At 37.5% G+C, this 27,423-nt stretch overlaps 2 protein-coding genes and 2 long non-coding RNA genes across 5 annotated transcripts; 1 reads left to right on the top strand and 3 right to left on the bottom strand.

The window, feature by feature from the left end:
• Positions 1 to 665: 665 nt before the first annotated feature.
• On the bottom strand, positions 666 to 8,422 carry LOC138357379 (uncharacterized). The gene is made up of 2 exons (XR_011224957.1): positions 8,288 to 8,422; positions 666 to 1,196 (listed from the first exon to the last, which is right to left on the bottom strand). It is a non-coding gene; the product is annotated as an uncharacterized lncRNA (long non-coding RNA).
• Positions 1,190 to 10,413, top strand: LOC123745931 (metabotropic glutamate receptor 3). 2 transcript variants are annotated; one of them, XM_069314095.1, is made up of 8 exons: positions 1,190 to 2,438; positions 5,456 to 5,631; positions 6,670 to 6,760; positions 7,200 to 7,316; positions 8,085 to 8,227; positions 8,308 to 9,060; positions 9,304 to 9,442; positions 10,173 to 10,413. In XM_069314095.1, exons 2-8 carry the CDS (start codon positions 5,461 to 5,463, stop codon positions 10,346 to 10,348), a joined length of 1,590 nt encoding a protein of 529 aa, XP_069170196.1. In that variant the 5' UTR covers positions 1,190 to 2,438; positions 5,456 to 5,460; the 3' UTR covers positions 10,349 to 10,413. The 2 variants fall into 2 exon arrangements, with proteins under 2 accessions (XP_069170196.1, XP_045582995.1); XM_045727039.2 differs by lacking the exon at positions 1,190 to 2,438 and having other exon boundaries at positions 5,451 to 5,631.
• Positions 9,168 to 10,232, bottom strand: LOC138357380 (uncharacterized). Its single transcript, XR_011224958.1, has 2 exons — positions 10,100 to 10,232; positions 9,168 to 9,415 (listed from the first exon to the last, which is right to left on the bottom strand). It is a non-coding gene; the product is annotated as an uncharacterized lncRNA (long non-coding RNA).
• Positions 10,414 to 10,873: 460 nt separating the features above from the next.
• Positions 10,874 to 27,367, bottom strand: LOC123746121 (ATP-dependent RNA helicase DDX55). The gene is made up of 4 exons (XM_045727402.2): positions 27,166 to 27,367; positions 18,623 to 21,728; positions 13,346 to 13,434; positions 10,874 to 11,664 (listed from the first exon to the last, which is right to left on the bottom strand). The coding sequence occupies exon 2, from the start codon at positions 21,626 to 21,628 to the stop codon at positions 19,850 to 19,852; it is 1,779 nt and encodes a 592-aa protein (XP_045583358.1). The 5' UTR covers positions 21,629 to 21,728; positions 27,166 to 27,367; the 3' UTR covers positions 10,874 to 11,664; positions 13,346 to 13,434; positions 18,623 to 19,849.
• Between the last annotated feature and the right edge of the window lie 56 nt (positions 27,368 to 27,423).

The following is a 27,423-nucleotide window of genomic DNA, read 5'->3' as shown; positions in this document are numbered from 1 at the left end:
GAGCCAAATTCTTGCTCTCTGCACCTATTCGCAGTTTGAAATTCCGAATTTTTATACCGAAAATAGGCCAATTACTGAAAGCGGAGGTGGGTCACATTTTGCACAAACCCCCCTGCAGTTTTCAAAATATCCCAAACATCCCAAATTCGATACCCGAGCCATATTTTGAAGCCAAATTCTTTCTCTCTGCACCTATTCGCAGTTTGAAATTCCGACTTTTTATACCGAAAATAGGTCAATTGCTGAAAGCGGCGGCGAGTCACATTTTGCCCAAACCCCCCTGCAGTTTTCAAAATATCCCAAACATCCCAAATTCGATACCCGAGCCATATTTTGAAGCCAAATTCTCTCTCTCTGCACCTATTCGCAGTTTGAAATTCCGACTTTTTATATCGAAAATAGGTTAATTGCTGAACGCGGCGGTGGTCACATTTTGCCCAAACCCCTCTGCAGTTTTCAAAATATCCCAAACATCTGTTGGGATCGAACTGTCGAAAACCCAACACATTTAAAACTAGGTTAGTTCTGTAATTGCTTTTGTTATTCTTTGTTAGCCACGTGAATACTTTGATTTATTCAGGTGTCAGCCTGAGCATGACCTATATTGTCAGGTGCGACACTTTGTGCTGAGGTCTGACAAAGGACAAGAAATAAGTTTGTCTAAAAACTTCATCATGGATATATTCTGATATATCACAAAACACATAAGAGAGTACGGTATATACAATATAATACATGTATATATGTTAAGGCATTGTACATAAGTACAGTTATATATAGAGATAATATGACCTTGAAATTGACGTCACTTGTCCGTTGGTTCCTCCCACTTATAGATTATCTACTTTCCAGCAATTTGTACCACTATCAGGAAATCAGCGCGTTACCTCCACACCGACCTCTAAATCTCAAAAACGGTATTTTCCATAACTTTCAAGAACGTCGACCATGCCGCGAGGTCCTCTTCCTTCGTGAGGGTGGAGCACACTAACAGTTGGGTCCGTTGGTCAAACATCCAAACGCCACGACAGCATGTTGACTGGATGGAGGGGAGTAGATGTCTGTTTCTCTTCATGCTCCGACCAGCACTCGTTACCTCGCCCGGTGATTCTGATTGGCTAACAGAATTCCCGCCATCGGACGAGCTACACCGTGCTGACCGTTAACGACCTCCATGGTCGTTAAGCTGATTCTCCCTGTAACATTGAAAAATTTGCTATTAAATACCAGTGCTATGCGACGCAATAACACGATACGGTATTCCATAACAAAATATGCCAATTACTGAAAACAGCGAAGGTCATATTTTGCAAAAACCCCTGCAGTTTTCAAAATATCAGAAATGTCGGAAATTTGATTCCTGATCGTGATTTTTTAACCGAATTCTGACTCTCTGCACCTTTTTTCATTTTTAAATTACGACTTTTTATACTGAAAATATGCCAATTACTGAAAAATATGCCAATTACCCCTTGCAGTTTTCAAAATATCAGAAATGTCGTAAATTTGATTCCTGAGCGTAATTTTTGAACCGAATTTTGACTCTGCATCTATTTTCATTTTCAAATTACGACTTTTTATACGGAAAATATGCCAATTACTGAAAACTGCGATGGGTCAGACTTTACCCAAACCCCCCTGCAGTTTTCAAAATATCTGAGATGTCGGAAATTTCACTCCTGAGCGTCATTTTTGAGCCGAATTCTGAGTCGTAATTTCAAATTGCAAATAATGTGCCGAGAGGCAGAATTTGGTTCCAAAATATGGCTCAAGTCGGATTTGGGATTTTTGGGATATTTTTAAAACTGCAGGGGGGATTGGGCAAAATGTGACCCATCGCCGGTTTCAGTAATTGGCATATTTTCGGTATAAAAATTCTTAATTTCCCGCTCTAAATATGTGCAGAGAGCCAGAATTTGGCTCCAAGATAATGGTCATGAGTCAGATTACCCTGGGAGCCTAGGTGGTGTCTTGTGTAAAGTGTATTATATAATATTGGTCCAGTAAATATATATGTTTGGTCAAATTGATGAATATGCGTATTCACAAGAATATGGGAAAATGCACCTGAAACAAAATTTGTTGAGGCGATCAACTAATTTATTTTATATATATATATACAAGAAGGAGCATTGGGTTTATGAGAATACATAGGGTCGTACATAGGTATTGATATATGGTCGGAATTGTACACTGGGAATAGTGCAACGGGCTTGATTTAAACTAGGAGTGGCAGTTTCGCAAACAGCTTTCAGCCAGAGCCAACCTTAAGATGATCACCGGGTCGCCTGTGCAGGGCTTCAGCAGGATTACCAAACCTTGACACTCCTCTTTGCAACTGTCTAGTTGAGGGTCTGCACAGACACAGACACGAGCTGTGTGTTATCTCTCACAGACACGGAATACAGGTGGATTTGATGGCATTTCATCACTAAACTGTGAGTTTTCTGTACGAGAAATTACTCGAACTTCTGATTGCATTTCATTTGTTTATATTTTATAAATTCTCTGGAATATTGCTTCACCCAACTGTAATGTATTTTTGTATATGATAATATTGAGGAAGAGGTTAGTTACTTCTGAAATCTTTCCTTATTAAGACTGCTCATAGCAAGGTGGATAGATTTTCTGTCTCCTACTCATGGGGTCGGTAGTTCGAGTCTCCTAGTGCCCAGGAGAATTAAATTAGATCTCAAGGATTCGAATCTATAATCAGTTAGGGTCGTTTCATTGGCCATCGAGTACTATAACCACTACACCAGCGATTGTACTTACAAGTACAGTACTGTATTTGATGGTCCTGAGAGCCAAATGCTCAAACTATCATACCATTTGGGCTTAAGTCATTGATAACAAGGTACTCATAAATATAGTGTAGGAGAGTGTGTCCAAACTCTTGTTTGCATACTTTACAATTGGAATGCTCACCATTTGAGGATTCAGTACCTTCTGCTATCTGCCACAAGAAAACGTCTCACATCAGGCGAGGTATTATTCGAGAAGACAGGCAGCATAATGGTAATACAGTGCATGTGTCTGACTCAAGGGTTCACTCATGTGATACACACAGATGAGGATGTTAGTAACTTCCTCAGGTAATACAAACGAGGAGAAAAAGAGGTAAGAGGAGAATTTTACTACTATAATTTTCCCCAAAAGTACTATTATGCAATTTTCTGTGACTTCAATTTTTTTATGTATTCATGCCCGAAACGCTTTACGTAATAGTGGCTTTAGGCATTGTATGTACTAGCTCTATCTATAAGTCCACCAATCTTTGTAAAAAAAATTCTTGTATGTATGTACCTTACCTAAATAAACATTCATTTATTTATTTATTTATTTAAGCCAGTTCTTCAAGCCACTGAAAATCAATATGCAAAATAGATACTATATAGTATTTATGTTGTAACATCCATTGTATACAATACACAATTTCAGAATCTCATTTGTATTACCTGAGTTTCACTATCTTCCTAGTGGCCTCAATGAGGAGAGGAAGCCAGCAGTTTGTTAATGGTCCCTCTATTTGTCCTGATGATTTTATTTAGTTGGATGTTGAATTTCATAGGTGTTTTGACATTAACGAATAGGGCAGACAGATCTATTGGTTTATAACCCTATGGGTGAAAAAGCATCTCTTTTCTGTTTCTTTTAAGGAAGTGGTCTGGATCAGTATTCTCCAAACTGTTCAGTATTTTAAAAGTTTCAGTGAGATCCACCTGGTTATGTCTGGTTTGTTGCCAGGTACTGAACTTTCTCCAAAGCAGATATAATTAACATATATGTCTATGTAAATATAATGAATGTATACACAATATATATGTCTTTCAGAAGATGAAGTCTCCATGCTTGGATATAATAATACAAGTGGGAGTGCTCCAGTGATTCACACCGATGAATAACTGGATAAAAAATATGCCGGGCATAAAAAATATGCCCGAAACGCTTTGCGTAATAGTGGCTTTAGGCATTGTATGTACTAGCTATACCTATAAGTCAAACAATCCTTGTAAATATTTATTGTATGTATGTACCTTACCTAAATAAAATTGTATTGTATTGTATTGTATTGTAACTACCTCTTCCTTGAAGTCAAAGTTTCACTTGATTATTCCTTAACTTTGTTTTGTTTTGTTGTTCCTTTTAACTGTAGCACCTAATTGTACAACTTCCAGTGATCAGTGGACTCTGCCTCCAAGGTCCATTTCTTCAACAATATTGCAAGTACTGTACAATGTTGTTGACTTGGTAGTACTGATGTGTGTTGTTATGCCTTACATGCAATGTCTTTTATTTTTTTATATTACAAAGCATTTGGCAGTTTTCCGACCCTTTGTCGAGTTCATGTAGATCTTTCTGTAATATCATTTACACTTCCTATTTAACCATAAATCTTAGTGACATCTGTATAAATACCATCTCACATAGGTGTTATCCAGCATGATGATACTTACACGGTCATAATTAATAATAATAATAATTTATTGTCTTGGGGAACAGGCAGCCAGTGTGTATATATATATATACATGTTAGGCTTATTTCGAGGTTTCCCACCAAGGTTGAACTACTGATTCTTCCCAGGATGTAACCCAACAATAAGTTGACTAACTCCTGGGTTAAATATTTGCTGCTAGATAAACAAGGCCATTAGCTGATGGAAATGCACCCAACCATTTCTGTCCCACTTGGGATTTGAACCTGGAATTCATGATTGAGAGTTGATAATGAACCCGACTGTAGCCCTAAGCATTCTAATGCCTGTTGTAAAATCCACACTATTTCTTCTTACAGCCAAAAATGAGAAATTACTGACACTCATAATGGGCAGAAAGCAAGAGTATAATAAGTTTGTATATATAGTTCTCGGTTCTAAACATGACAACACAAAACATCTACTAGACAGTGTGGCATTGTAATTACAATAATTAGACTCAAAATATTGATACGTGTAGCAAGTAGCTGTGGGTAATGAATCCACCAATGGTGAGCATTCTAACTCTCAACTATGTGAACAAAAGCTAGGACACACTCCAACACTGTATTTTTGAGTGCTCCTATTATCAATGACTTCAAACTAAATGGGATGCCACTTTGAGCACTGTAACTGCCTTATACACTCGTGAATATTGGAAGATAACTTTGTGCTCAACCCATAATTTGCTAATACTGTACATGATAATAAACGTGACTCGCATCTTATGTTCTCTCCAAATTCCATGTATGACTCGCCATCATTCATCATGGGGATATTAGATGAACTCATGGCTAGCTTTTGATCTATACCCCACAATCCTTCATATTGAATAGGGTAGCAGCACATTGCTGTGTACCTTGTGTACCTAAGCCCCTTAAAAAAAAAAAAAAAGACTTGTCACCACCTTACTGCCCTAATTCTCTCGTTTTATCATTTTTTATAAGCCTATAATATAAAGCTCCATTACTATATTGCAGTAGAAATGGGTCGGCAGATACTGAAGTGGGTATGGGTGTGGGTGCTTGTGGTCGTGGGCGGGCGATGGACAGCAAGTGAGTGCATTGCTGAGGAAGGCCGGACTGTCTTCTTGAGGACAGGTGATGCTGTCATCACTCAGCTTTTGCCCCTCCACCATGGACCACACTGTGACCAGGTACAATAACAAAATGAACAAACATTATTTCGCAGATGAAGAAATTGGGTGATATTCTAAATAAATATTTTATTTCGGTGTTCAGTAAAATACTTGTTAATTTGTCCACAATTCATCAAAGTTAAAAAGAAATTAAAGCGAAACATGCCTTAAAATTTCCCAACGAAATATTTATTAAATTGTGATTTTAGTTTAACATTGTTGGAAAATTACTTGAAGCTTTTCAAAGGGACAATTATACTCTCATTTGTTTTAAATAAATTTCAAGAAAAAACACAGTTAAAGATTACAATAATATATAGGGACTTGGACTTCATTAAGATTTTGAAAGTTCGACACAAAAGATTCAATAATTATAGTGTTTTTTACATCCCCTTAATTTATGTTTATTACCAGAATTTACCTTAAGAGCCATTATCTCTATAAAGAAGCTTTGGAGGGGACAGGAAGCTGGTGGATTGTTAAAGGTCTCCCATTATTCAAAACTTATTAAAATTGTATATAGTATTATCCTTTGGGTGAAAATTATCTCCTGTTATGTGTCCAGTGCATGATGTTGAGATTGAAGGATCTCTCATTGTAAGTACAGTACTGTAATTATCAAAAGAAGGTGCCAAGCCAGAATCTCCCATTGTATCCCCTAACTGTGACTTCTTGTAATTGCAGTCATTGCCCCTTGTGAGTTAAATGGCACTTTTAAAGAAAATGGTCTAGATTAATGTTTTCTAAAAATTCAGTATTTTAAGTCTCAATGATCAGCTCACTCGTGTGAAGTTGTGTTAGTCTTGAGACCCTTAATTTTTTCTGGTATATGCCTTTGCCTAGTCCTGAGATATTTGTCATTCTGTGCTGAACCTCTAATGTAATTTGTCCTTTTTAAGAAAGTATTCTGACCCAAGAATTACTTGAAAATCACTGACATATAACAATTTCAGATTTAGTAACCTCCTGATTTAGGGAGTTAAACTGAGTGGATACTGTATAAGTGAAGAATAGAATAGAATACATTAATTCAAATTTTTCAATGTATTCCCACAGCTAGGGCTTACAGAGGTGCAAGTGTTGGAGGCGACTAAGCTAGCTGTCCACCGAGTCAACCAACTGAATCTTGTTGCTGGTGTCAAGTTAGGTGAGAATATAATTATCTGTAATCTATATAATTATTTGTAATCTATTATCTGTCATCAAGGAAGAGATAAATATAATGTAATACTCTCTGTTTCTAACTTTGCCTATCTCTTTCACCATAAATAAAATGCATTTGCTGATTCTTAGGATGATGGTAAGGGAAGAGGAAAAAGATATCTACAAAAATCATTATTAGATACAAAATTTTTCATGCTGACTGAGAATCCTTACAAATTAGTTTAATCACTTAACACTTCTCTGCTTGCACCTTCATCAAAAGTGTGGTTACCTATTTTCAGCATGCAATGTAAATATACAGTATAATGTAATCAGAATTTTATAAACACCTAAATTCATAACCATCTGAGTCACTGGAGTACATGTAAAATTCATTAGTTCTGTAACTGGTGATAAAAGTATAAGCCATGTGTGTCTGGCAGGTGTGAGAATAGTGGATACCTGTGGTGATCCAAGCCTCTCTGCCCGGTTAGCTCTGGCTGCCTGGACCACTGATGCCTATAATTGTCCCCAGCCTGTGCTCACCCTCGGGTTCCTAGGTGAGTGACGTAAATACAGGCATGAATGTTGTGATGCAGAAACAAGTTTTATGATACAGAAGCAAGTTTTGTGATTCAGAAATAGATGAGTCTTGTGATAAGTAATGGTTAACTACCTGCATAGTGTTAGAAGTCATTGCACAAATGACCAATAATTAAAAGGTAAAACAGTCACCCCAAACGTAACTAGGTGAGCATGTACATACACAACATTTGTGAAAGAGATGCCTTATCCTGACTGTCCTTACAACATACTGCAAATAGAATAAAGAACTTTTACTGTACACACAGTTTTGTCCTTTGATTTAACTCTTCTAAACTATACTGTACTTGGAGTGGATACGTCAAAGTAATCATGTACTATTTTTTGGATACATTATAAAGTTGCCAGGGTAAGTTTAGCTATGTTAGTTTGGACCTCAAAAAACTACAAGGGGATGTGATCCCTTGGTGGATACAGCAATTTTGTATAAGTATAGTTTTGTATTACACAGTCATGCTCAATTTTGTACTACTGTAGTCGGTTATTCTTTTTTTTTTTTTTACTTAAAAAAACAAGATCAGTTTGTGCATGGAGCACAATGGTCCAGGAGACTCAACAACACCACACCAAACATTAAATGTCCAAGAGATATACAAAGACAACCTCAACCAATGAGAGGCATTACTTATTTCCACCAAATTTATTATAATGAAAGCACTATTTGCCTACTTCTAATTATTTTAGTGGAGTTAAATAATTTATCATATTATTGGTACAACTTACAGGCCCAGAAGATGAAGCATCGGCATCAGCAATAGGCACCATAACCCAGTCTCTGGGTGCACCTGTCATGTCCTACAGTCCCCGCACAGCATCTGCCACTCATACATTCAACTTCATTACTTCTGCACCACATCGCTCTGCTCAGGTATCTATACCTAAAATTAAGTCATTATGGAGAAATAAAGTTTTAAGTTTTTTAACTTACTTAATTTTGTAATCATGCAGGCGGCAGTCCATGTGCTGAGTGGGGCAGGTGTGGATGCCATCAGCATCGTCCACACAACAGACACGGAAGGTCAAGCTCTGCTCGATCATTTAATCGTAGCATCTGAGTATGCTTATATTTGTGTGGAGATGGTGCTGGAAGATGGGGATGCTGTGGGACTGGCAGAGGTGCTTCGTGGGGGACCTGGCACATTGGTTATCTTGGGCAGCAGGCATAGGGTCCAGAGCCTGGCTCGTGCACTTGGAGGTGACCAAAGCCCCATCGATTTACTCTTGTTAGTAGATAGTGGAGGGCCTTTTCCTCAGGTTGAGCTGGCTGGCATGGAAACACCTGCAATTATTCTGCAGCGCACTGTACCCCGCATCCCAGAACTCGATTCTTTCTTCAAGCGTAACTTGGAAGTAAATGATGAACCACTTCGGCAGTATCTGGCCACCCTCTCTGAGTGTAAATCCTGTGAAGAAGCAAGCTTTGCCTATGACACTGCTGCTATCTCTGCTATTGCTGGAGTATTAGCATATGCTGAGGCACTAAGGGAGGTGCAAGTAACACATTGCAGTGGTGAGACTGGTTTGTGTCAAGGTATTAGAGCTCTAGCAACTTCTGACTGGAATGACTTATTGGCTTCAAAGTCTCTGCATACAACAGCACTAGCAGCCTTCCCCAGCTTGCCTCATGTCAACCTCGAACCTGGTATTGAGGATGAGCCATGCTACACTGTCATACTAATGGCGAATGGTACCCTCACAAAGGTTAGTACTCAGCCTTACACGAGTACATCTTAATTGTGCCTTTTTGAAGTAAGAAATATATCAAACACACATAATCTAGAAATTCAAACGGGTAATTGAATGACAAATTCATTAGTACCTTTTGTATTAAGTTTGCCATAAAGTGAGTAGGAAATTTGCAAAGTAAAAACAAATAAAAAAAAAGTGTAATTACAAGAAAATTCCATAGATTCAGATTGAGAGTCTGCACTGACCATCCCACAGGTGGGCCAAGCAGACGAGTCTTCGGCAGTGCTGGGAAGACTGGTAGTGCCAGATCTCAGGTGTGGGGCTCACTGTCCCTGTTCCATTCTCATCCCACCCTTGATGCTGCCACCTGCTAGCAACATCACACAGTCGTCAGGTCAGTTATTTGTCGTGGCAATCCTTTTAGAGAATGCCAGTATTTTTTTGTTGTGTACATATGAATGTTCACAAAAATTTATTCTCTGCTCAAAGAATTTGTATAAAAGTAAAGTATGCTAATAACCTCATTGATAAGAGTCTGAGATATATACTGTACTTTAGCAAATTCTGGAAAGTGTAGGTTTTCTAGAATGGTTTTACATCTGCTACAGTAGGACCCCCCTATTATCAACATCTGGTTTTACAGATTCTTGTGTTAACTGGAGAGGTAAATAACCGGTACTCTGCCCTCATTTATTAAATCCAATCTGCATCAGCCTCCTTATCCATGAAGTGTTTGCACGAGTTGGCGTAGTGAACTCTCATTTGTATCAAATACAAGAAATTGCATTGTGCCCATCCTTTGTATTCCAATTAAATCATCATTACAAGTATTTTTAGTACATGTTAAAAAAGAAATGTGCTGAATAATTTTGTATGATTTTCTTCAATTACCTGAAATTTCAGTTTTCCAGCCAACAAAAGGTACCAATTAATTCAGACAATGAGGTTTGCACTAAATTACACTTCTTAAGGTAACATACTGTATAAATTATGGGTTTAAAAACTAATTACAAAGTTTAAAGTAAAAACTTTGGTTTAGTATTTTACGTACAGTTTTTATGTACTGTTTCCTTCTTTAATGCCCTCCTTTAAATAACCCTGTTTTTTCTTTACAATATCAACAGGGTTTGATGTCATGGGTGGTGCCAAGTGGTGGAACTGGGAAGTGCCTAACCTGAAGAAGATGAGCAAGAGGGAATTAATAGTCTATTTCGCTGCTTTCCTCATGCTCAACATAATTTTCTTCTCCTCCTGCGTAGCCTGCCTTGTTAGCATGAACAAGTCCTCAAGACAACAATAGTACAATGTATCGGGGAAAACCACTGCCATGCAAGTACAGTACATCCCAATTTGCATGACTGAAAACAAGATTCTGTCTATACAGAAGTTTTCATGGCTAAGCAGCTGAAACTGAAGTAACATTTTGCTATCTTTCACCTCAACAAAAGAACTAGTTGTATTGTGAACACCTTAAAAGTCTACAGTTATGAAGTTTTACAAGTACCTACAGTAATTCAAATGTTTTTCATGTAATAATTTTCATATCACTACCATTTAAATGAAATATTCCTGAATATGTTCAAGTTATGTATAGCATTATTCATTATCTAGTACAGCATAACTACAGCAGTAATAAATAAACTTTGATAACAAGAACAGTTACATTTTCATTTATACCTCATTTTAAAAAACTTCTAGCATACAATTTTTTGTATGGAACTTGAGCTCTTGAACTCAAGCATATGTACACATTGAATCACAAAAACCCTGAAATTAGGAAATACAATTGACCAAAATGTTGAGGTGTGAAATGAGGGCTCTCAAATCCATCTGGTCAGAATTTATTTACATAATAAAACCTATGATTCAGTGTAAATTGGAATAAATAATGATTCTGAGTGAACACTTATGATATGTGATTACAGTCCAGTATTTCCAAGTATACACACACAGGTTATGAGACATGAATAAATCACTAAACACATTACAAACCAAACAACCACTACAAAACTTTGAGCATCATTTAGATTTTATTAACAACTAACCTTAAAAACTGGGCAACTGTACATCAATTCACCTGTGTTGATATTGGCACACATTAAAAAATATCACAAATTCAAAAATATATGGTGTGACCTCAGGAAATGTACATCTACCATGACTAGTGAATGAGGAGCAGAAGGTGGTACTTTTAGTGCACAAGTATTCTTGCTAAGTTATCATCATCAAGATATAGAGGAAAGAACGATATAATTTTTTTACTGTGGATTGCTCTAGCTAGCCTCCAATGCTCTCAATAATTATCCCTAAGAATTTCAGAATGGTTGATGTCCTAGGCTAAAAACTTTTGCAAAAACAGAAATCAAATTTACTGTTACTCGACAGTTGTAAACGTCCCGACACCACCTGCGATACTAAGTTTAAACTAATAATATATGTTCAGTTAGTAGAGTCAATGAGAATCAAGTCATCTTTTTTCTTTTGTATGGTAATGGCTGTCGGTGCTGGAATCTCAGCCGGTGCTGGAATCTCAGCCAGTGCGTTGACCACTGTTGGGCCCACCACATATGCTCCCAAGGAGGCCACGGTCACCAGTGCCAATGTAGCCTTGGCAACCTACATGTATTTGGACAGAGAATAGAAAAAAAGTTTCTATTAGGTTCTTACCTCAAAGACAGGTACCATGACTTACTTCACTATAAAGATTTATTATTTAGGAGCCTTTCAATAACAGCCTATCATGGGAAGTCCCTATGCCAAACATTTTTTGCAATACAAACAATACAGTATTATAAATATTTTTGGCACATATAATGTAAAATATGAACATGGAGAATGAGTATGATGTGTAGGGTAGTTAGTAAGCAGGTGGTAAGAATGGGTGATGTGGATGGATATAACTGGAGTATACCTAGAATGAATTCTGAGGGTTCTACTTCTCCTCATGCCCAACCTGTCACCAGGACGAAATTTAAAAATGTGTGAGGTGGATGATTGTGGGGGGGGATGATTGTAGGTGTAGGGTGGATGATTGTGAGGGTCAGGTGGAAGTGTTGGGATGGAAGTGTGTGGGTGGATGTGTGCATGGGATGGTGTGCAATAAGTGTAGGGTGGATGGAGGTGGAAGGGTATACAGGAGTAGAGTGAAAGGGTGTGGGAAGGGAAGGGTGGTAGAGTGTGGGGGATGGCATGAAGCATGGGGGGTGAGGGTAGAAGAGTGTGGGGAAGACAAAGTATGGGAATACAGTAGAAGTGTGTAGGTGCAGAAGACGACTGTGGGTGTAGTGGAAGAGTAGGTTGGGTGTAGTGGGGTGGGCATATTGTTGGTGTTAAAGTGGTGGGTTGTTGATGGTGTGGGATTATGAGTGGGGGGTATTTTGATTTACCAAAGCTTAATTAAATGAAAAGATGGTGTTTTTTTCTAACTTGGTCATTATATTGGTAGTACAGTCAGGTTCATTCTTGAATCACAATTCCAGGTTTGAATCCCAGGCAGAACACAAATGGTTGGGAGTGTTCCCTATCAACTAATGCACCTATTCACCGAGCAGTAAATAGGTACCCAGGAGTGAAGTTAACTTGTTGTGGGGGTTGGATCCTGGAGAGGGTCAGTAGTTTGACCTTGGGAGGAACCTTGATACAGCCTACCATGTATATACAGTATACTGTACATATATACACTGCCTGCCTGTCCTCCAACACAATGAATTACACAGTGAATTATATTGGTAGGATTCAGTTCTGATCTGTTCGAATATGGGCTAAATGACAGTAAATGCCAGCATGAATTTACTTATAAGATTCAGGATATGGGAAAGATAAATAGGGCAAAATTTCAACGGTATTCATTATTCTTTATTAATACTGTAAGGTCAATTTCAGTCTAAAATCCCACTTAATCTAACCATATCTTAAGTAGAGTTATTCTGACCCAGCCGAAGTATCTGAAAAAGCACTTTCACAATTACTGTGACCCAAAGACTAGACCAAAAACAAAATACTCTACCTGGAGAGAGTTTTGGGAATACAATACCGCACTGTAGTAAATTTCTACAAAATTATATTTAGTGTATTATGGTAAATGTCCATTGACATAAATTTTGAACTAAAATAATTTACAATCAAAACAATACTAATTTATGATTATATTTTCATCCAAGAGCTGTCAAGAGTTGCTACCCCTTGTAGGTTGAGGCTCATTACACTGTACTGTACCTGTATTCTGCTTCTAAATCCCTGTATTTGCTAAACATTACAACCCATAAACCACTAATTGCCAAGTAAACATATTACTTACATTAGCTCTGCCTTGGAGGGTGGTGGAGCAAAACCTGTTGCCAAGACTAAAAGGTAGACGATCCACATAGGGATCTCCAGGGGCCTGGCCTGCAAAATAATAAATACTTGATTGAACCTGTGTATCGATCTGTGTTAGCTGCACAAGGAAACAAACTATCTACTTGCAAAACTAATGTACCCTAAGCTTATATTACACATATATTGTCATCATTATTACCTTAATTCATAATCCTACCTTGGCTTAAGATTCATTATGAACTAATCCACTCAGGTGCTCTTTAGGAAGATAATCACCTGACCACCAAAAGAGGGTTATGCTTAGTTGGCCAGGTAAACAATCTGCACTGATGCAACAAGGATAATTTCAAACTGTCCCTGCAAGGTCATACTTGTGCTAAGAAAATACTAAAACTTACCTGAATGCACATAAAATAATATAAGCCCTTCCAAGAGTAAATTGGAATTACTGTACATGCCCCCCAATTAGTGCTCTCACAAACTTCCGTTTTCTCTGCTCAGACCTAATCCCTGACCAAACACTAGGCAGCAGGGCCAATACACATAGGATCCCCCCGAACTTAGCTGCCTCAAAATCTGACTTGCCCATGTACTGGTTAGTCAGGTCATTATGCTTCACTCAGAAGTGGGCTCTTGGTATTAATAGATAATTTTTGTGCACTAGTACATTGCATGTAGAAGTCATGTCCCTCTTTGCATCTAACTTGGCAGTTTCTCAGGAAATTTAGCCTCATGGAACCATTGGCTCTGCCTAGTTTGCCCTTTTATGGCAATTTTGGTTTTGTTTTGTGAGCTGGAATACCAATTAACAGTCTTCACTTTACCTTGTTCTAGTCTACTTTAGGTCTCCAGGCCAGCCTCTCTCTTTTTCTTTTCCATAGATTCTGTTAACTCAGTTTGCAATCCTGTTGTTAATTAATGTATCTTCAAACAGCACCTCCACCCTCATAGGGAGCTTGAAAATTTCTATAGTTGGCTGATTTCTTTTCTTGAGCAGTGTTTCCACTGGATCATGTTATGCTCAGACTCTGGATTCATTGTGTCTTGCCTTGTGGAATCGCAAACTCCAGCTATTTCCTCTTAAGTCTAAGGATTTCATGGTCTTTAATAAATGCAACCATGGTCTTTCCACAAGCTATACACTGACCTACCCCAGTTTTGGTTGGGACTTTGTCTCAGAGATTGTTGTGGACCTCCCACCATTTACAGGAAATTAGTTGATTTGTGTTCTTGTGCATCCCTCCTGCTGGGCATCTCTCTACAATGAAACATTGAGCCAGTTATAAATCTTCCCAACCTGAGGTTAGGAAAGAAGAGTGCATTGTCAGTTCCATGCCTTTTCAATGTTGTATGCCTGCCATAGTGTCTTTATGGCTTTCAGGATTTTTATCTAATTAATCAACATTTGCAAGGTATTCATCATGTTGACAGTGATCCTCTCAGTTCTACCTTTCTGGGTTTGGAATAGTGTGGGTTATGTGCCACTTGCAGCACACCCAAAGGTAGATTTGTTTGCATCTGCATGACATTGTCAGCTACCTATTTTGCAACTTCATTCCTCATTTTGCACTGGACACTTTAAACTTTTTTCCAGGAGATGAATTGTCTATTTTCTCCAGTCTAAATGCTTGTGGCAGTCCTCTTGAAGTAGTGGAGTTTTGTAGTATGTGTAATACCTCGTGTTCCTCTTTAGCAGGTTCTTTGCGGACAAGTGACTCCTGCCAGATATTATCTCCTTTTAAATGCTGCCTTTCTACGAATGCGTGCCATTGGAACCTACCCTTTCTCTTTAAAAGTTTTTTCAATTACCAAGTTGTTATGTTCATAACCCACAATGTTATGAATTTGTATTTTATAGGTCTCATTCTTCACCCTTTGTTGTTGTTCTGGAATCTGACAAGTGCATTTCAAAATGGACCTATCTTGCTTTGTACGTCCTCAAGTTTACTGTCATGTCAGGTGGCAATTTTTAGTCATATCTCATTATAACTAGGTTTTCTCAATCTTTGTATTAATTTTCAGTCTTTGGATGCTTCCTTGATAAATGGTGTCTACTGCAAGTGCACTTTCAAGTTCCCGTTCTGAAGGATTTCACCAGCCAAGATGTGTGATGCTGCTGCCACTGCCTCTTCATCCTCTCTGCACCCTAAGTAACTGTTACCCATCTTAATTTTGTTTATATTTAATGTCTTTGTCTTCCACTCTTCAGTCTTGTCATTGGGAGCAACCAAGTGAAATACTGTAGCTCCGAAATGATTTTTTCAGTACTATACTTTACAGTACAGTGAAAAGCACTTTTCTTGACAAGCCACTTGATTGTTACCCAGTCATCCCTACTGTCACCTCTCCTGAGTAAAGGTGGCTTGCTTAGTATTAGTTCAACTGTGAGGTGCTGCCTTTTGGTAGAGGCCAGGGATAGTGGACAGGTAGAGTAACCAGCAGTTTGCAGGAGCACCGACTTCTGGCCCTTGTCATGCCAATTAGTACTCTGAAGAGCACCGAGTGTTTAGAATGTGTTTTCTGGCAATCATTCAGAGCAGGATTGAGTATTCTTGAGTCTCCTTAGCCCCAGTATGACCTGAGTCTGGAAAATTCTTACTTCTGCCAGTGCCCTGAGCAAATATCTCTCCTGAGACCATTAGTTTTTTGCCTTAGTGAGCAATGAAGTAGTTGCTCAGAAAAGCACTTCATTATGTTCAAAATCCAATCTATTCTCACTGTTAGAATTTACATAATTTGAGTTAGGAACACAGTTACATCTCCATTACCATTACAATAAAAATAAAATTTACTTTAATATTCTTTGCAGATGATGTGATAATCTCATGACTTCAGTCAAGTAGAACAAAAATTAAAATGGATATGACCAAATTCATTGTCAGTGTATGGAATCCTGTCATGCTGTGGGTCAAGCTTCCATTATAGATGTAAGATAATACAGATCTTATGGTGTAATAATTTCTCATTTCTTGAAGAACCCAAAGAATGAAGATAAAAACTTTAAAACATTCCAAGACAGAGATCCTTAAAAATGACAACTACATCTACCGAGACTCAACATTAATTTAAATAGAATGAGTTAGCTTCTACGAAATATATTGGTTCAAGAAAATAATGAGTGCACAGGCAATTACTACAGAGCTATCAAGGAGATGGAAGGAGTCCAAAGAGGGGAACTCTCAAAAAAGCAGTGAGCAAAGCTACATTTCCCAATGATGCTACAGCATTAAATTGTTATAAAAATATTATACAGTACTGTATATCCATTTTTTGCAGTGCAGTGAGGAAGGGAAGAAATATTTCATGCAGATTTAAAGAATATGCTGGTGGCTGTGATGCACAATGACTTCCAGTTATTGGGTAAATTTTCAAAGTAGCATTATTTAGATGAACAATAGTTTTACCCAGTTCACAAACTGAGAAAATATTTAGGCCGTAAGATAGAATCGAACTCATAGGTTGGAGAGTAGTGTGTGCTCAGTTTTGAGAACAAAATTTGTTTAATTTTATGAACACAATGAAATTACAAAAAAGTTACTTTTATGAGTAATTATCTTCTTTGATAGTTTCTTAATTATAATATGGAGTACTGTATTACAAATATTAGAAAATACACCATAACCTAACCTTCAATATACAAAATTCCATATTACAGCATTTTAATTGCTTACAGCAAGTTTTGGACCCAATTTCTTTGGCGCTGTAAATAAGTCGTGCCATAGCTATCCCTCAATTTACCATCAGTATTAGCTTGATTTTATTATATACTGTAGTAGCAAAATAAACACTAGCAGTGAGGTATCTAAAGAAAAATACTAAATGTTGTCAAAACAATAAACATTGCTAAGCACAATCTTTGTGCTTAGCAATAAATAATTATATTCTGGTAATAAACACTGCTAAGCACAAATCAATTTTACTAATTGCTACTACAGTAGTAGAAACATTAATTTACATGGTTAGCAGTATACACTTAATTATCGCACTATGTTTATAACCATAGTCAGCAATTTATGGGTTATGGATGGATATATTTGAAACTTTCTTGACCCCCACAGTACTGAATGTTTCACATTAAGATATTACAATTCAACTGTTATATATGATGTAATGAACAATAGTGAACATAAACCTTGCTCTAACTTAACATATTAACATATGTAATTAGGAGATAGTGGGGTTAGATACACAAGGAAATCACATTATGTGATGTATCAGTGAGAAAATCAGTAGGAGCCGTGAGGAGGATTCAAAGCCATGTGCTGGGTACTCCCAGGCACGCTTTAGACCACTACATGGTAAAAACACTGCAACCTGGGATTCAACTCAATCCTCTAAGGTTCCTGAAGCTGCCACTGAAGCCTAATCCAAACCCCTTTTTTCCTAGTGTTGTTAGTTCACCTTTGAAACATACTTTATTTATCTCTCTGGAAGTCAGTTTTAGATGAATGAATTTGGTCTATATAAAATTTTGGTAACCTTGGCCTGGGCTACATAAATGAAGCCAAACACTGCCCTCCCCCACCTTCACTCGCATCCTTTGTTGCGTACTCTTTGCCTTAGATGTCCCACTCCTCACACAGGTGCACTACTACCCCAATGCCCTACTGTGTCCACTCTAAAATAGGAAATGTAATGAAACAAATATTTAAAAACCTATATTATGTAGATACCAAATGATGTTCAATATCTTAAGTTGTAAGTTATTTTTAGCAAAGTAAGTCATTATAATTTGCTATTATTCATGATATTGCTTCCTTGAAGAGAACAAAATTGTGATACCAGCATAAAAAATATGCCTATATAATTTTTGTTTTAATTTTTGGCCCGTTTTTTTTTAAACATAACTAGCAAACAGTATTTGGTATCCTTCAAAACTGCCAGAAAATATAAAAAGAGGAATAACTTATATTTAGTCAATCACCAAATGACATCAGTTCTATATTTTAGAATGTCGAGCAAATTTTTAAACGTTAAAAACTAACCGCACACTTTTGAATGGTAGCTATCAGAGAAATACAGTGGCACCTCGATTAACGAGTTTAATCCGTTCCGGCACCGAGCTCGTCATGTAGTAAACTCTTCTTGCGAAACAACAACAAAACTGTCGTTGGAGGTGTCCGAGAATCAGTGGGAATGCTCGTTAATCAAGCGAAAGCTCGTCAGTCGAGACATATTTTCTGCGAGTGGCTTGTTCGTAACTGGAGCCGCTCGTCACTCGAGGTTCCACTGTACAGTAAGCAATATAATACAGTACCTTCATTAGAGTGCAGCATTCACGGTGAAAAATCTAGAATGTACATGACGGTGTTAAAACCAAATTAAACAAATACTGTACAGTAGTGCATTATAATAACCTTAATACAGACTTTGAATTTATTATTAAAAAATCACCTTACTGGACTATTAGTTAATTATTACATTTATTTTCATCAGAGCTTAAAGCATAGAAATACAGTACAGTAATTCCAAATATTCAAAGATCAATTATGCAGTACTGTACCTTATTTTATCAAACTTCTTTTTAAGTTCTCATTAATATTTAAATAGCAATTGATAATTCTTAAAAGTCACAGTTAAAGTCGAATCTGTTTTTTGTATAGTACATAGACAAACAACTTTCTTAAAAAGTTAGGATGAAACCAACTACTGTACTGTATACAGTTTCTTGCCTAAAGGAGAGTCCATTGTATTTTAAAGACGGTGCTGTCTTCCAGTGACAGTTTACACATAATCCTACAAATGTAAGATGAAGCACTATTGTAGTTTTGCACACAATCTCTACACAAAACTACCGTTGACTTTTCGGCACTGAAAAGTATGGATACGATTACCATGCTCAGCGTTCAACAGGCTCACCCTACAGTAGCATCAATGCTAGAGACAAACTTTCATCCCTTGAGAACTTTATAACCAAGAACAAGTGAGTCCAACTCTGTCTGGCCAGGATCCCAATGGACAAAACAATGAGCTTCTTATGCTTCAGCAAGTGATGAGGGCCGATTTACTAGATTTTCACATTTTTATAGATCAATTTTGGAAGTACATCTCAGCCTTTGTAAGAAAAAACAAATTACCAATAATAATAAAATCATTAATATTAATAAATAAAAGTCTCAGGTAGCTTCTTGTATATATTTATACAAGTATTATAATTTCAAATACTGTACAGCAATCTTGGCATTTCAGTTTCCCAAAGTATTTACCTTAATTTAACTGTTTTCATAATAAAAACATTAATTTGCTTATGTTTATTCAACTGAACATTTACTGCATCTCAACATACAACTTTTTTTAAGAACAGTATAATAGTACAGTACTTTCTGTATTTATGTAGAGATAAGGTATTAAAATATATTCTGAAAGCACAGTATGTAAATAGTGACTTTCTCAGCATATCAGAAACTAACTCATTGAACAGTAACTAGATTACAATAAAATTTCAACTGTTAAAAATGAACAAGCTCCAATTTTTCATATCTATTTATTTGTTTCTGCTAGCATCCCCTTCATCATCTTCTTGTGTTTCATCATCAACATCGCAGCCAAAGTGCTTGTCAAAATCCTTGGTTTTGACTTTGCCTCTTTTTAATTTTTTCACCATGCGAAAATCTTCCTCCAAATCATCCAAGTCTTCTTGAGTAAACTGGTGCCCTCGCTTCAGTTTCTTTTCATGTCTTTTCTTCTTTTTTTCCATTTTATCCTTTTTCTGAGACCAAGGTTCAGGTTTTGGTGTGTACGGCTTCATACCCGGCCACTGACCTGTCTCTCTGTATATGCTGAGTTTCTGCTGCCTGCTCTTTTCCTTTTGCTTATCTTTATAAGCAATAGTATTGTAATTCATTTTTACAGGGACAAAGTCAGTAACATTCACACCTTTCAACTCGGGCATTTTGGGAAGTTTCAGTAAGCCAAAACTAGAGGCAGTGCGACCAAGACTCAAGCTTTTAACATTAAGAATCACATTACACTCATGTTTAGCATATGACTGAATAAATGACACAAATGCACGATTTGCTTTGTCCATTACTGAACGATCCTGGAGCTGTAGTTTCCTTAATTTCTTCAAAAGTTCAGGTACATCTGTTGGAGAATCCAAAGGATTCAAGGTAACTTTTTGGTTCAATTCGATGAATTCTACATAATCTGTCTCACATGGTCGTAGCAAGACAATCGCTGAACCCTCATTGCCACTTCTTGCAGTGCGGCCACAACGGTGAACAAATGCAGAAGCTGTAGAGGGTGGATCATATTGGATGACCCAGTCAACACTCGGTATATCTACACCACGGCACATTACATCTGTGCATAATAAGACCCCTGATTTAAGAGCTCGAAACTTATCAAATACCTTAAATCTCTTCTCCTTCATTTTACCATGCAAAGATAAAAATTGTATATTTTTTAACAATTCTTTCAATACAATTGTGAAATATTCAACACAAGCACAAGTGGGTAGAAAGAGCATTGTTTTCTTTGATTCCCTGTCTTGCAAAAGCTTAACTAAAATGTCAAATTTCTTCTCCTCCTCGCACACCATATAATAATTATGTAGAGAAAGAGGTGTTCTATCATCCCCTGTTGCATCTTTTTCTTTTACCTTCACCTGTAAAGGATTCCTTAATCCTGCACGAATAAGGCTGATGACGTCTGAAGTTTGTGTAGCAGAAAATAAACCGGTTCTTCTCTGTTTAGGGAGATAAGCAAAGATAGTGTTCAAGGTACTAAAAAAACCCAAGTCTAAAAGTCTGTCAGCTTCATCAAGGATCAATATTTCTAAGGCCTTTACACCAGCAGCAAGACTGGGACCTTCAAATGTATTACGAGCCAGCAAGTCTTCAAGGCGTCCTGGTGTGGACACTAAAATGTGGGCCCCTCTACTTTTGAAAGTCTGGAGGTCATCACCAGCAAATGATCCTCCAACTGTTAGCATGGAAGTGATCTGTGGACAATATTTTAGGAACCCTTGTAGTACTTCATGAATCTGTGTGGCCAACTCCCGGGTCGGGGACACAATGAGAGCTCCGATGTCATGCTTCTTTAAGGGATCTTCACGCTGTTTTAAAATCTGAATGATGGGAATCAGGAATGCTAACGTTTTCCCACTCCCAGTTACTGCTTCAGCTGCAACATCTTTGTGACTGAGCAGCAATGGGATGCAAGCAGCCTGAACAGGGGTCATGCTTTGGAAACCAAAGTCTTGGATAGTTCGTTTAACAGGAGCCAAAAGTTTAACTGGAAGATTATCCCATGAGGTATCCATGATGTTGATCGCTTGACAAGTGTGGCAAAGTGGGAACTTCAGTGAAGCTGGAAAGCACACAAGACCCAAAACTTGCTGCTAATTCATCAGTAGTCCTTTTCTGAAAGGAAGTAAAAATTTGTTTTGCATTATTACAAGGAGTTTTAGGTTTCTTTATTTTGTATGACTGTCTATGCTTACTAGTTCACTAAAATTCAAAATAAATTTTCCATCCATTCTTACTAGCCTTTACTTGTAAACAAATTTCTTACTATACTGGCTTATTTATTTTTCAGATTATGGTATGCCTGATGAAGAAAAGGGCAAAATTATGCACATTAAGCAGCTTTTCTATATTAGATGAGGTAACTTTTCAGTAGCCATCTGTTTAGATTTACATGTTCCTAAGCAGTATGACAACTGGAATACTGGCGTGTACTAGCACCAACTCACAAGACTGGCAACACTACTACAGAGGGAAAAAATTGTACAAATTTTCTACTCCCATAAGCTCGGTTAAGCATCTTGATTGCGGAAAGTGCCTATGAACATGTATGACTTTCTATTACTATTTTAAGGAACCAATTTCATACTTTGGTGAAATAACCATTTAGCTTTCTATAATTTTTAGGAGGATGGAGCAGTGAAAAAAGTTATCATTGGTGGGGTATTTGAACACAATGGGTGTGTGCTTAACTTTTCCCCCTACTATTGGTAATACTGGTAAATCTTAATGGCCCAGAAGTGAACAAGATATTGTGATCTTTTTTATCATTTTAACATACTGAAAGAAAAGAACCTGAAAGTAGTTGGAAGTGCATTCAAACCAAAATTATAAGCAAATTTTCAAGCCTCAGAGAATAAGAACATGCCAATAAGCATATTAAAGTTTCAGGAAAATAAGCAAAGACTTACTCAACACCACCAGGTGAACCACAGGACTGGTAGTCATCCAGGATGATGGATGGTTTAGGCATTGAGCATTAACAGATAAATTATTGATATTGCAAAACTGCATGATACAAAGCAACAGTATTTAGCACGAGATGCTGCCCAAGAAAAAAGCAAGAAAGAGGAGCATTAGGAAATAGACAATGACGAAGGGAAAATAAGTGGTGGAGTGCCGTGAAACCTTATACAGTACTGTACTATCATCGAGATGAGGATACCATTGGGTTGAGTCTCTCATCCCGTTTCAGTACTGGGAAGAGGCGGGAAACCCATCGAAGTGATGCAATCACATGCCAGATGCCACCCACTCAAAGATGAGCAGACTTAGACAAGGGGGAAGAAGCCTGACCAGAAGGACCCGAACCCCCAGAGAGGTGGGGAAACCGACTATATCCACTGAAAGCCAAGGAAAATGACCCAAAAGCCCATAAATCATGGAACCAGGAGCTGGCAAACCAGATGAGCTGCCTCACCACTACCCCCATCAAGAGGGGTGAACACAGCCTGCCGACACGTGAGTCAGGCAGTTAAAGCGTCATTGCCCGTCGGAGCATACAGGTTGAGGAGAGCAGCCGATGCAGCTAGTAATAGCCAAAACCCTTACATGAGGCCTTCTGCCAAGAGCCTCAACTTCCTCCCAGAACCAGTCAGTATGTAATTCAAGGAGGCCCAAAAACCCACACGATGGAACCCAAATGCACGGGCATGAAGGTCATCTGTCACAATTGCCACCGACAACAAAAGAACTTGTGCATGGAGCTGGACAAGACCCAAGAGAGCAGGAGCATAGAGGCAAATAAGAAAGGTGCCCAGAAATGCCTGCAACACAACTGACACCTCACACCACTCTAGCACAAGGGTACAATAAAAGCTACCAAGCCCCTAACAAGAACAAAGGACTGTCCGCTAGCCAGGAAAATATCAGCTCCTCATAATGTGCCCAAAAATGATTAGACTCACTCAAAAGAGGAAGGGTCCATCAAAGAAGCACAATCTGGGTCTCATAAGGAGGTACGTTTAGAGCGTCTCCCAAGGTGCCAAAAGACGGACCCGAGAGAAACAAAACCTCTGGAATGATGATCCTTGGCAAGATGGCTTCAGGGAACCACAAGGGTCATCCCCCCCCCCTTCCCTCAGAAATGGCAAAAGCAAATGTGTAATTCAAACATATGCCCAGTTGTCTAAAACAGGTTTCTGTCCCAATTATTGTGGATTACCTGAATTTACCTGAGGGCCAATATATCTCTTTAGTGGCCTCAACAAGGACAGCAAGCTGGCAGCTTGTCAAAGTACCCCCAATATGTCCTGCTGATTTTACCGAGCTGGATTTTTAAATTTAGCAGTACAGTATATGCAACTCCACTCTATTATACTGTACTGTATTTACAACAAATAGAATTCTGAAACAATGACAATACACTGTTTTACTATGTAAAAATAAGAAGGTACAAGAAAATCTATATATAAATTACCCAAATAATTTTGCCACTGCTCTGAATGGCACATACAAGATGCATGCATACACAAACATACAGACCACTGAGAATGTGTGCGTTAAAGATTACTGCAGTGAGGACAAAGATATTTTGGCTACGGTACATATTTAATGTCTTTACATGCCAACACCGAGGCCATAGGAAACAAACAGACCGACTGTAAACAAGACTAAAAAAAATTTTAATTTTGGGTTTACTTTTTTGTCTTGGTTTATAAAGGGTAAGTGACCCTAGAAGAAATGGCGAGAAAGGCATGCCCTACACTGAAAATTTTAAAGTTTTTCTTTCTATATTCTACTGTATTATACAAGTTACAATCATACTTACCAAAGAGCAACCTCCAATTTGTAACTTAAATAATTGAAACAACATAGGTTAATGATATTTTGCCTAATTTTATCACCAGATATGTTGTCTACATTCACATTTAACTAGGTCTAAAAAAAGATAAAACATTTACACATCAAACAGTAACCTTCTTATTAAAATTACAATGAATGTAGTGAATTAACAAATATAAATACTGAAACTTACAATATCTGAAATCAAGAAGCGTTAAATTTTCAGTGAATGGCATGAACGTTTACCTTGGACACGATAAAAAATAATATCTATTTCCTAAACTTAATTAAATTGTGAGTACAGTATTCCATGTCATTCACTGCTGTAAATACAGTGGGACCCTGCCATAACAATTTTATGGAAAATTCAAATATGATTTAGTCCAGTTAAAATGTTCACAACTCAAAAAAAATATATATATATTTACTGTATAAGGATTTGTAGACCTGAACCATAGCTGGGTTTAATATTTGAATGCAGGCTTGGCCACAGTAAGCAAACACGCGATTGTCACGCGGGTAATCTTAGTGAAAATGTGGTGTATTGTGATGTGAACTCTTCATAACGATTTTAGGTTCTTGCCCCAGAAAGGCCATAATATATAATTTCAGTACTGAAATGTTCACAATGATTGTATATGTGTAGGAAATGCAGGTTTCGTAACCTAAAAGATGTGATGTGACCTAAAAGAATGGAGCCATCTCAGCAAAATCGCTTTAGGGAATCACAAAGGGCTCCCCAGAAATTTGTTAACCTATGTCCTAAAATTTGTATTTATTTATATACTGTACTGCAATGATTATTACTACAGTAATTTACATTTTATGTGGATTAGTTTATCATTACATAAACCTGTATATACATTACAGTGATTATAGGCCTTACAAAAACAGGTAAAAACAAAAAATAAAAAAAATTACCCCGGAGGAGGGCCAGGAGTTTGCCTTAATGAACTAAATCTCACATGGAAAGAGTTTGCTTTGTCCCATATACTGGAGTTTGAGCGGGGTCCCACTGTATGTACGCGTCATCGTACATAAAAAAAAATACGAACAAATATAAGTGTAGAAGCATTGGCTAACTGGCTACCTCATACACAGTAGACTTCTATATAACAATAAATAAAGCACATTAAACACATTATAAAATATTGTACAGTACTGTAATTATCAACCACAAAATACTTTCAGTTGATATTTTGTAATACTGTACTCTACAAAAAAACATACCCATATCTTAATATATTATACTCAGAGCCGCAGCTTTAGTGCGTGACATCTTGCCACTCTTGTATCTACCCAACTTGTCTCCTACCTTACTTCCCGGTTGTGCTGAGAATTCAAACACCACATTTTTACCAGATACGGGTCATTCTGCACCCATGACGGTTTGCCTAACCTAATGGATTTTAACCTAACCCAACACAGCCTAACACAACATGCGTACATAGTTTTATATATTAGGAAAGAAGCTTTGACAAAATGTACGACAAAATATACAATTTCACCATATCCCATCTTTGCCTTTAATGCCTGTAAAAAACCTTGAGTTTATGCTTCACACAGGGTTTTTTTCCTGGAATGTAACCCTCTACAGATCATTGGTCAAGAGCAAGTTGGATACAGTCAAAGAAACATTTTTATTCTGTAGTATCCAAAAAAGACTCCCAGAGGCAAGTGGATGATGCCACACCACACAGTACATTTAAACAACAGAAATTTATCTTCCAATCTTCTTTAAATAGTGATAAAACAAAAAAAATATCTTTACGTATATTATCACCCCTACATGTTTCATTTGGGCATAGGCCCATGTAAACCCACACTACAGTCTTCAATCCTTAAACTATAGTTATTAGACAAATTACTTTCCTATTCATATTCTACTAACATTGTATAACACATCAAATTATGTTTAAATTTAGTTTCATTAAAAAATAATCCTATCTCATTGTAAGTCTTTTAGGGTTCTATAGGGACTACTTACACAGGCTATAGTTAAGGATTGGCGCCCAGTCAATCCTCCCCAGCCAGGATATGAACCCAGGTCGGTCCGTCTAATTACCGCAAGCTACCACAAGCTACACAAGCTTCACAAAGCTTCCTGGCAATACGTTAGTAATGAATAAATATGATATATTTACTCATTATAATGTTGGTGCTGAATGTACAACACAAAAAAACATAATTTTAATCTGAAAAAGAATCTTTTTATAAAGAAATTAGACGAAAATAAAGAGCTGGTGATGCCAAATCAAGTCGATGATCCAAGCGTCGGTTAGGTTAGGTTAGGTTAAGTTAGGTAAGGCTAGGTTAGGTTAGGTCAGCCTAACCTATCATATTTATTCATTACTAACGTATTGCCAGGAAGCTTTGTGTAGCTTGTGGTAGCTTGCTGTAAATAGACGGACCCCAGGCCAAAGCCCTTGTGAAGCGCCGAGCGAGTGTTTTACCACTGCGCCACAGGGGACTATATTTAATCATAAGGAAGATGGGGAGGAAGAAGGTTTAACCATTTTAAAACACAAAGGTTAAACATCTATCCTTACTAAGACAATCATTTTAAAACAAAGATCACTTACGTACCCTTTAACAAGACAATCAATAACCCAGAACACACCCACATACACTTTCATTCAAGCCCCAATGACAAATATATGGATCATACCGTACTTTTAACAATATATTAAAAGTCAATAACCCTGAAAATACACACACACACCTTCATTCAAGCCCCAATGACAAATATATACTGTAGATCATACCGTACCTTTAACAAAATATTTGTATAGTTCCTGCACCAAACAGAAGAGCGACATCCTGAGAACTACCTCTTGCTGGCCAGATGACGAGAAATATGTATATATATCTATATATATACGCGGTCAATGTGTGCACAGAAGAGAGCACACAGTAGGCAGGTGTGTGCAGACCACACCAGACTCCACACCTGACGTCACAGCCATGTGTGTGCTCCGTCTATGTGATGAGAAATCCGGATCTGGAGGCGTCTGCTGTGGCCGGCCCA

Source organism: Procambarus clarkii, chromosome 78, assembly GCF_040958095.1.
Source record: "Procambarus clarkii isolate CNS0578487 chromosome 78, FALCON_Pclarkii_2.0, whole genome shotgun sequence".
In the NCBI taxonomy this organism is placed as follows: domain Eukaryota; kingdom Metazoa; phylum Arthropoda; class Malacostraca; order Decapoda; family Cambaridae; genus Procambarus; species Procambarus clarkii.
This window is presented reverse-complemented; position numbering and strand designations above follow the sequence as displayed.

Coding starts and splice junctions, on each gene's coding strand:
- LOC123745931 (XM_069314095.1), top strand. CDS start 5,461: ATGGGTCGGCAGATACTGAAGTGGGTATGGGTGTGGGTGCTTGTGGTC. Junction 5,632..6,669: donor ATGGACCACACTGTGACCAG/GTACAATAACAA, acceptor GTATTCCCACAG/CTAGGGCTTACAGAGGTGCA. Junction 7,317..8,084: donor GCTCACCCTCGGGTTCCTAG/GTGAGTGACGTA, acceptor TACAACTTACAG/GCCCAGAAGATGAAGCATCG.
- LOC123746121 (XM_045727402.2), bottom strand. CDS start 21,628: ATGGATACCTCATGGGATAATCTTCCAGTTAAACTTTTGGCTCCTGTT.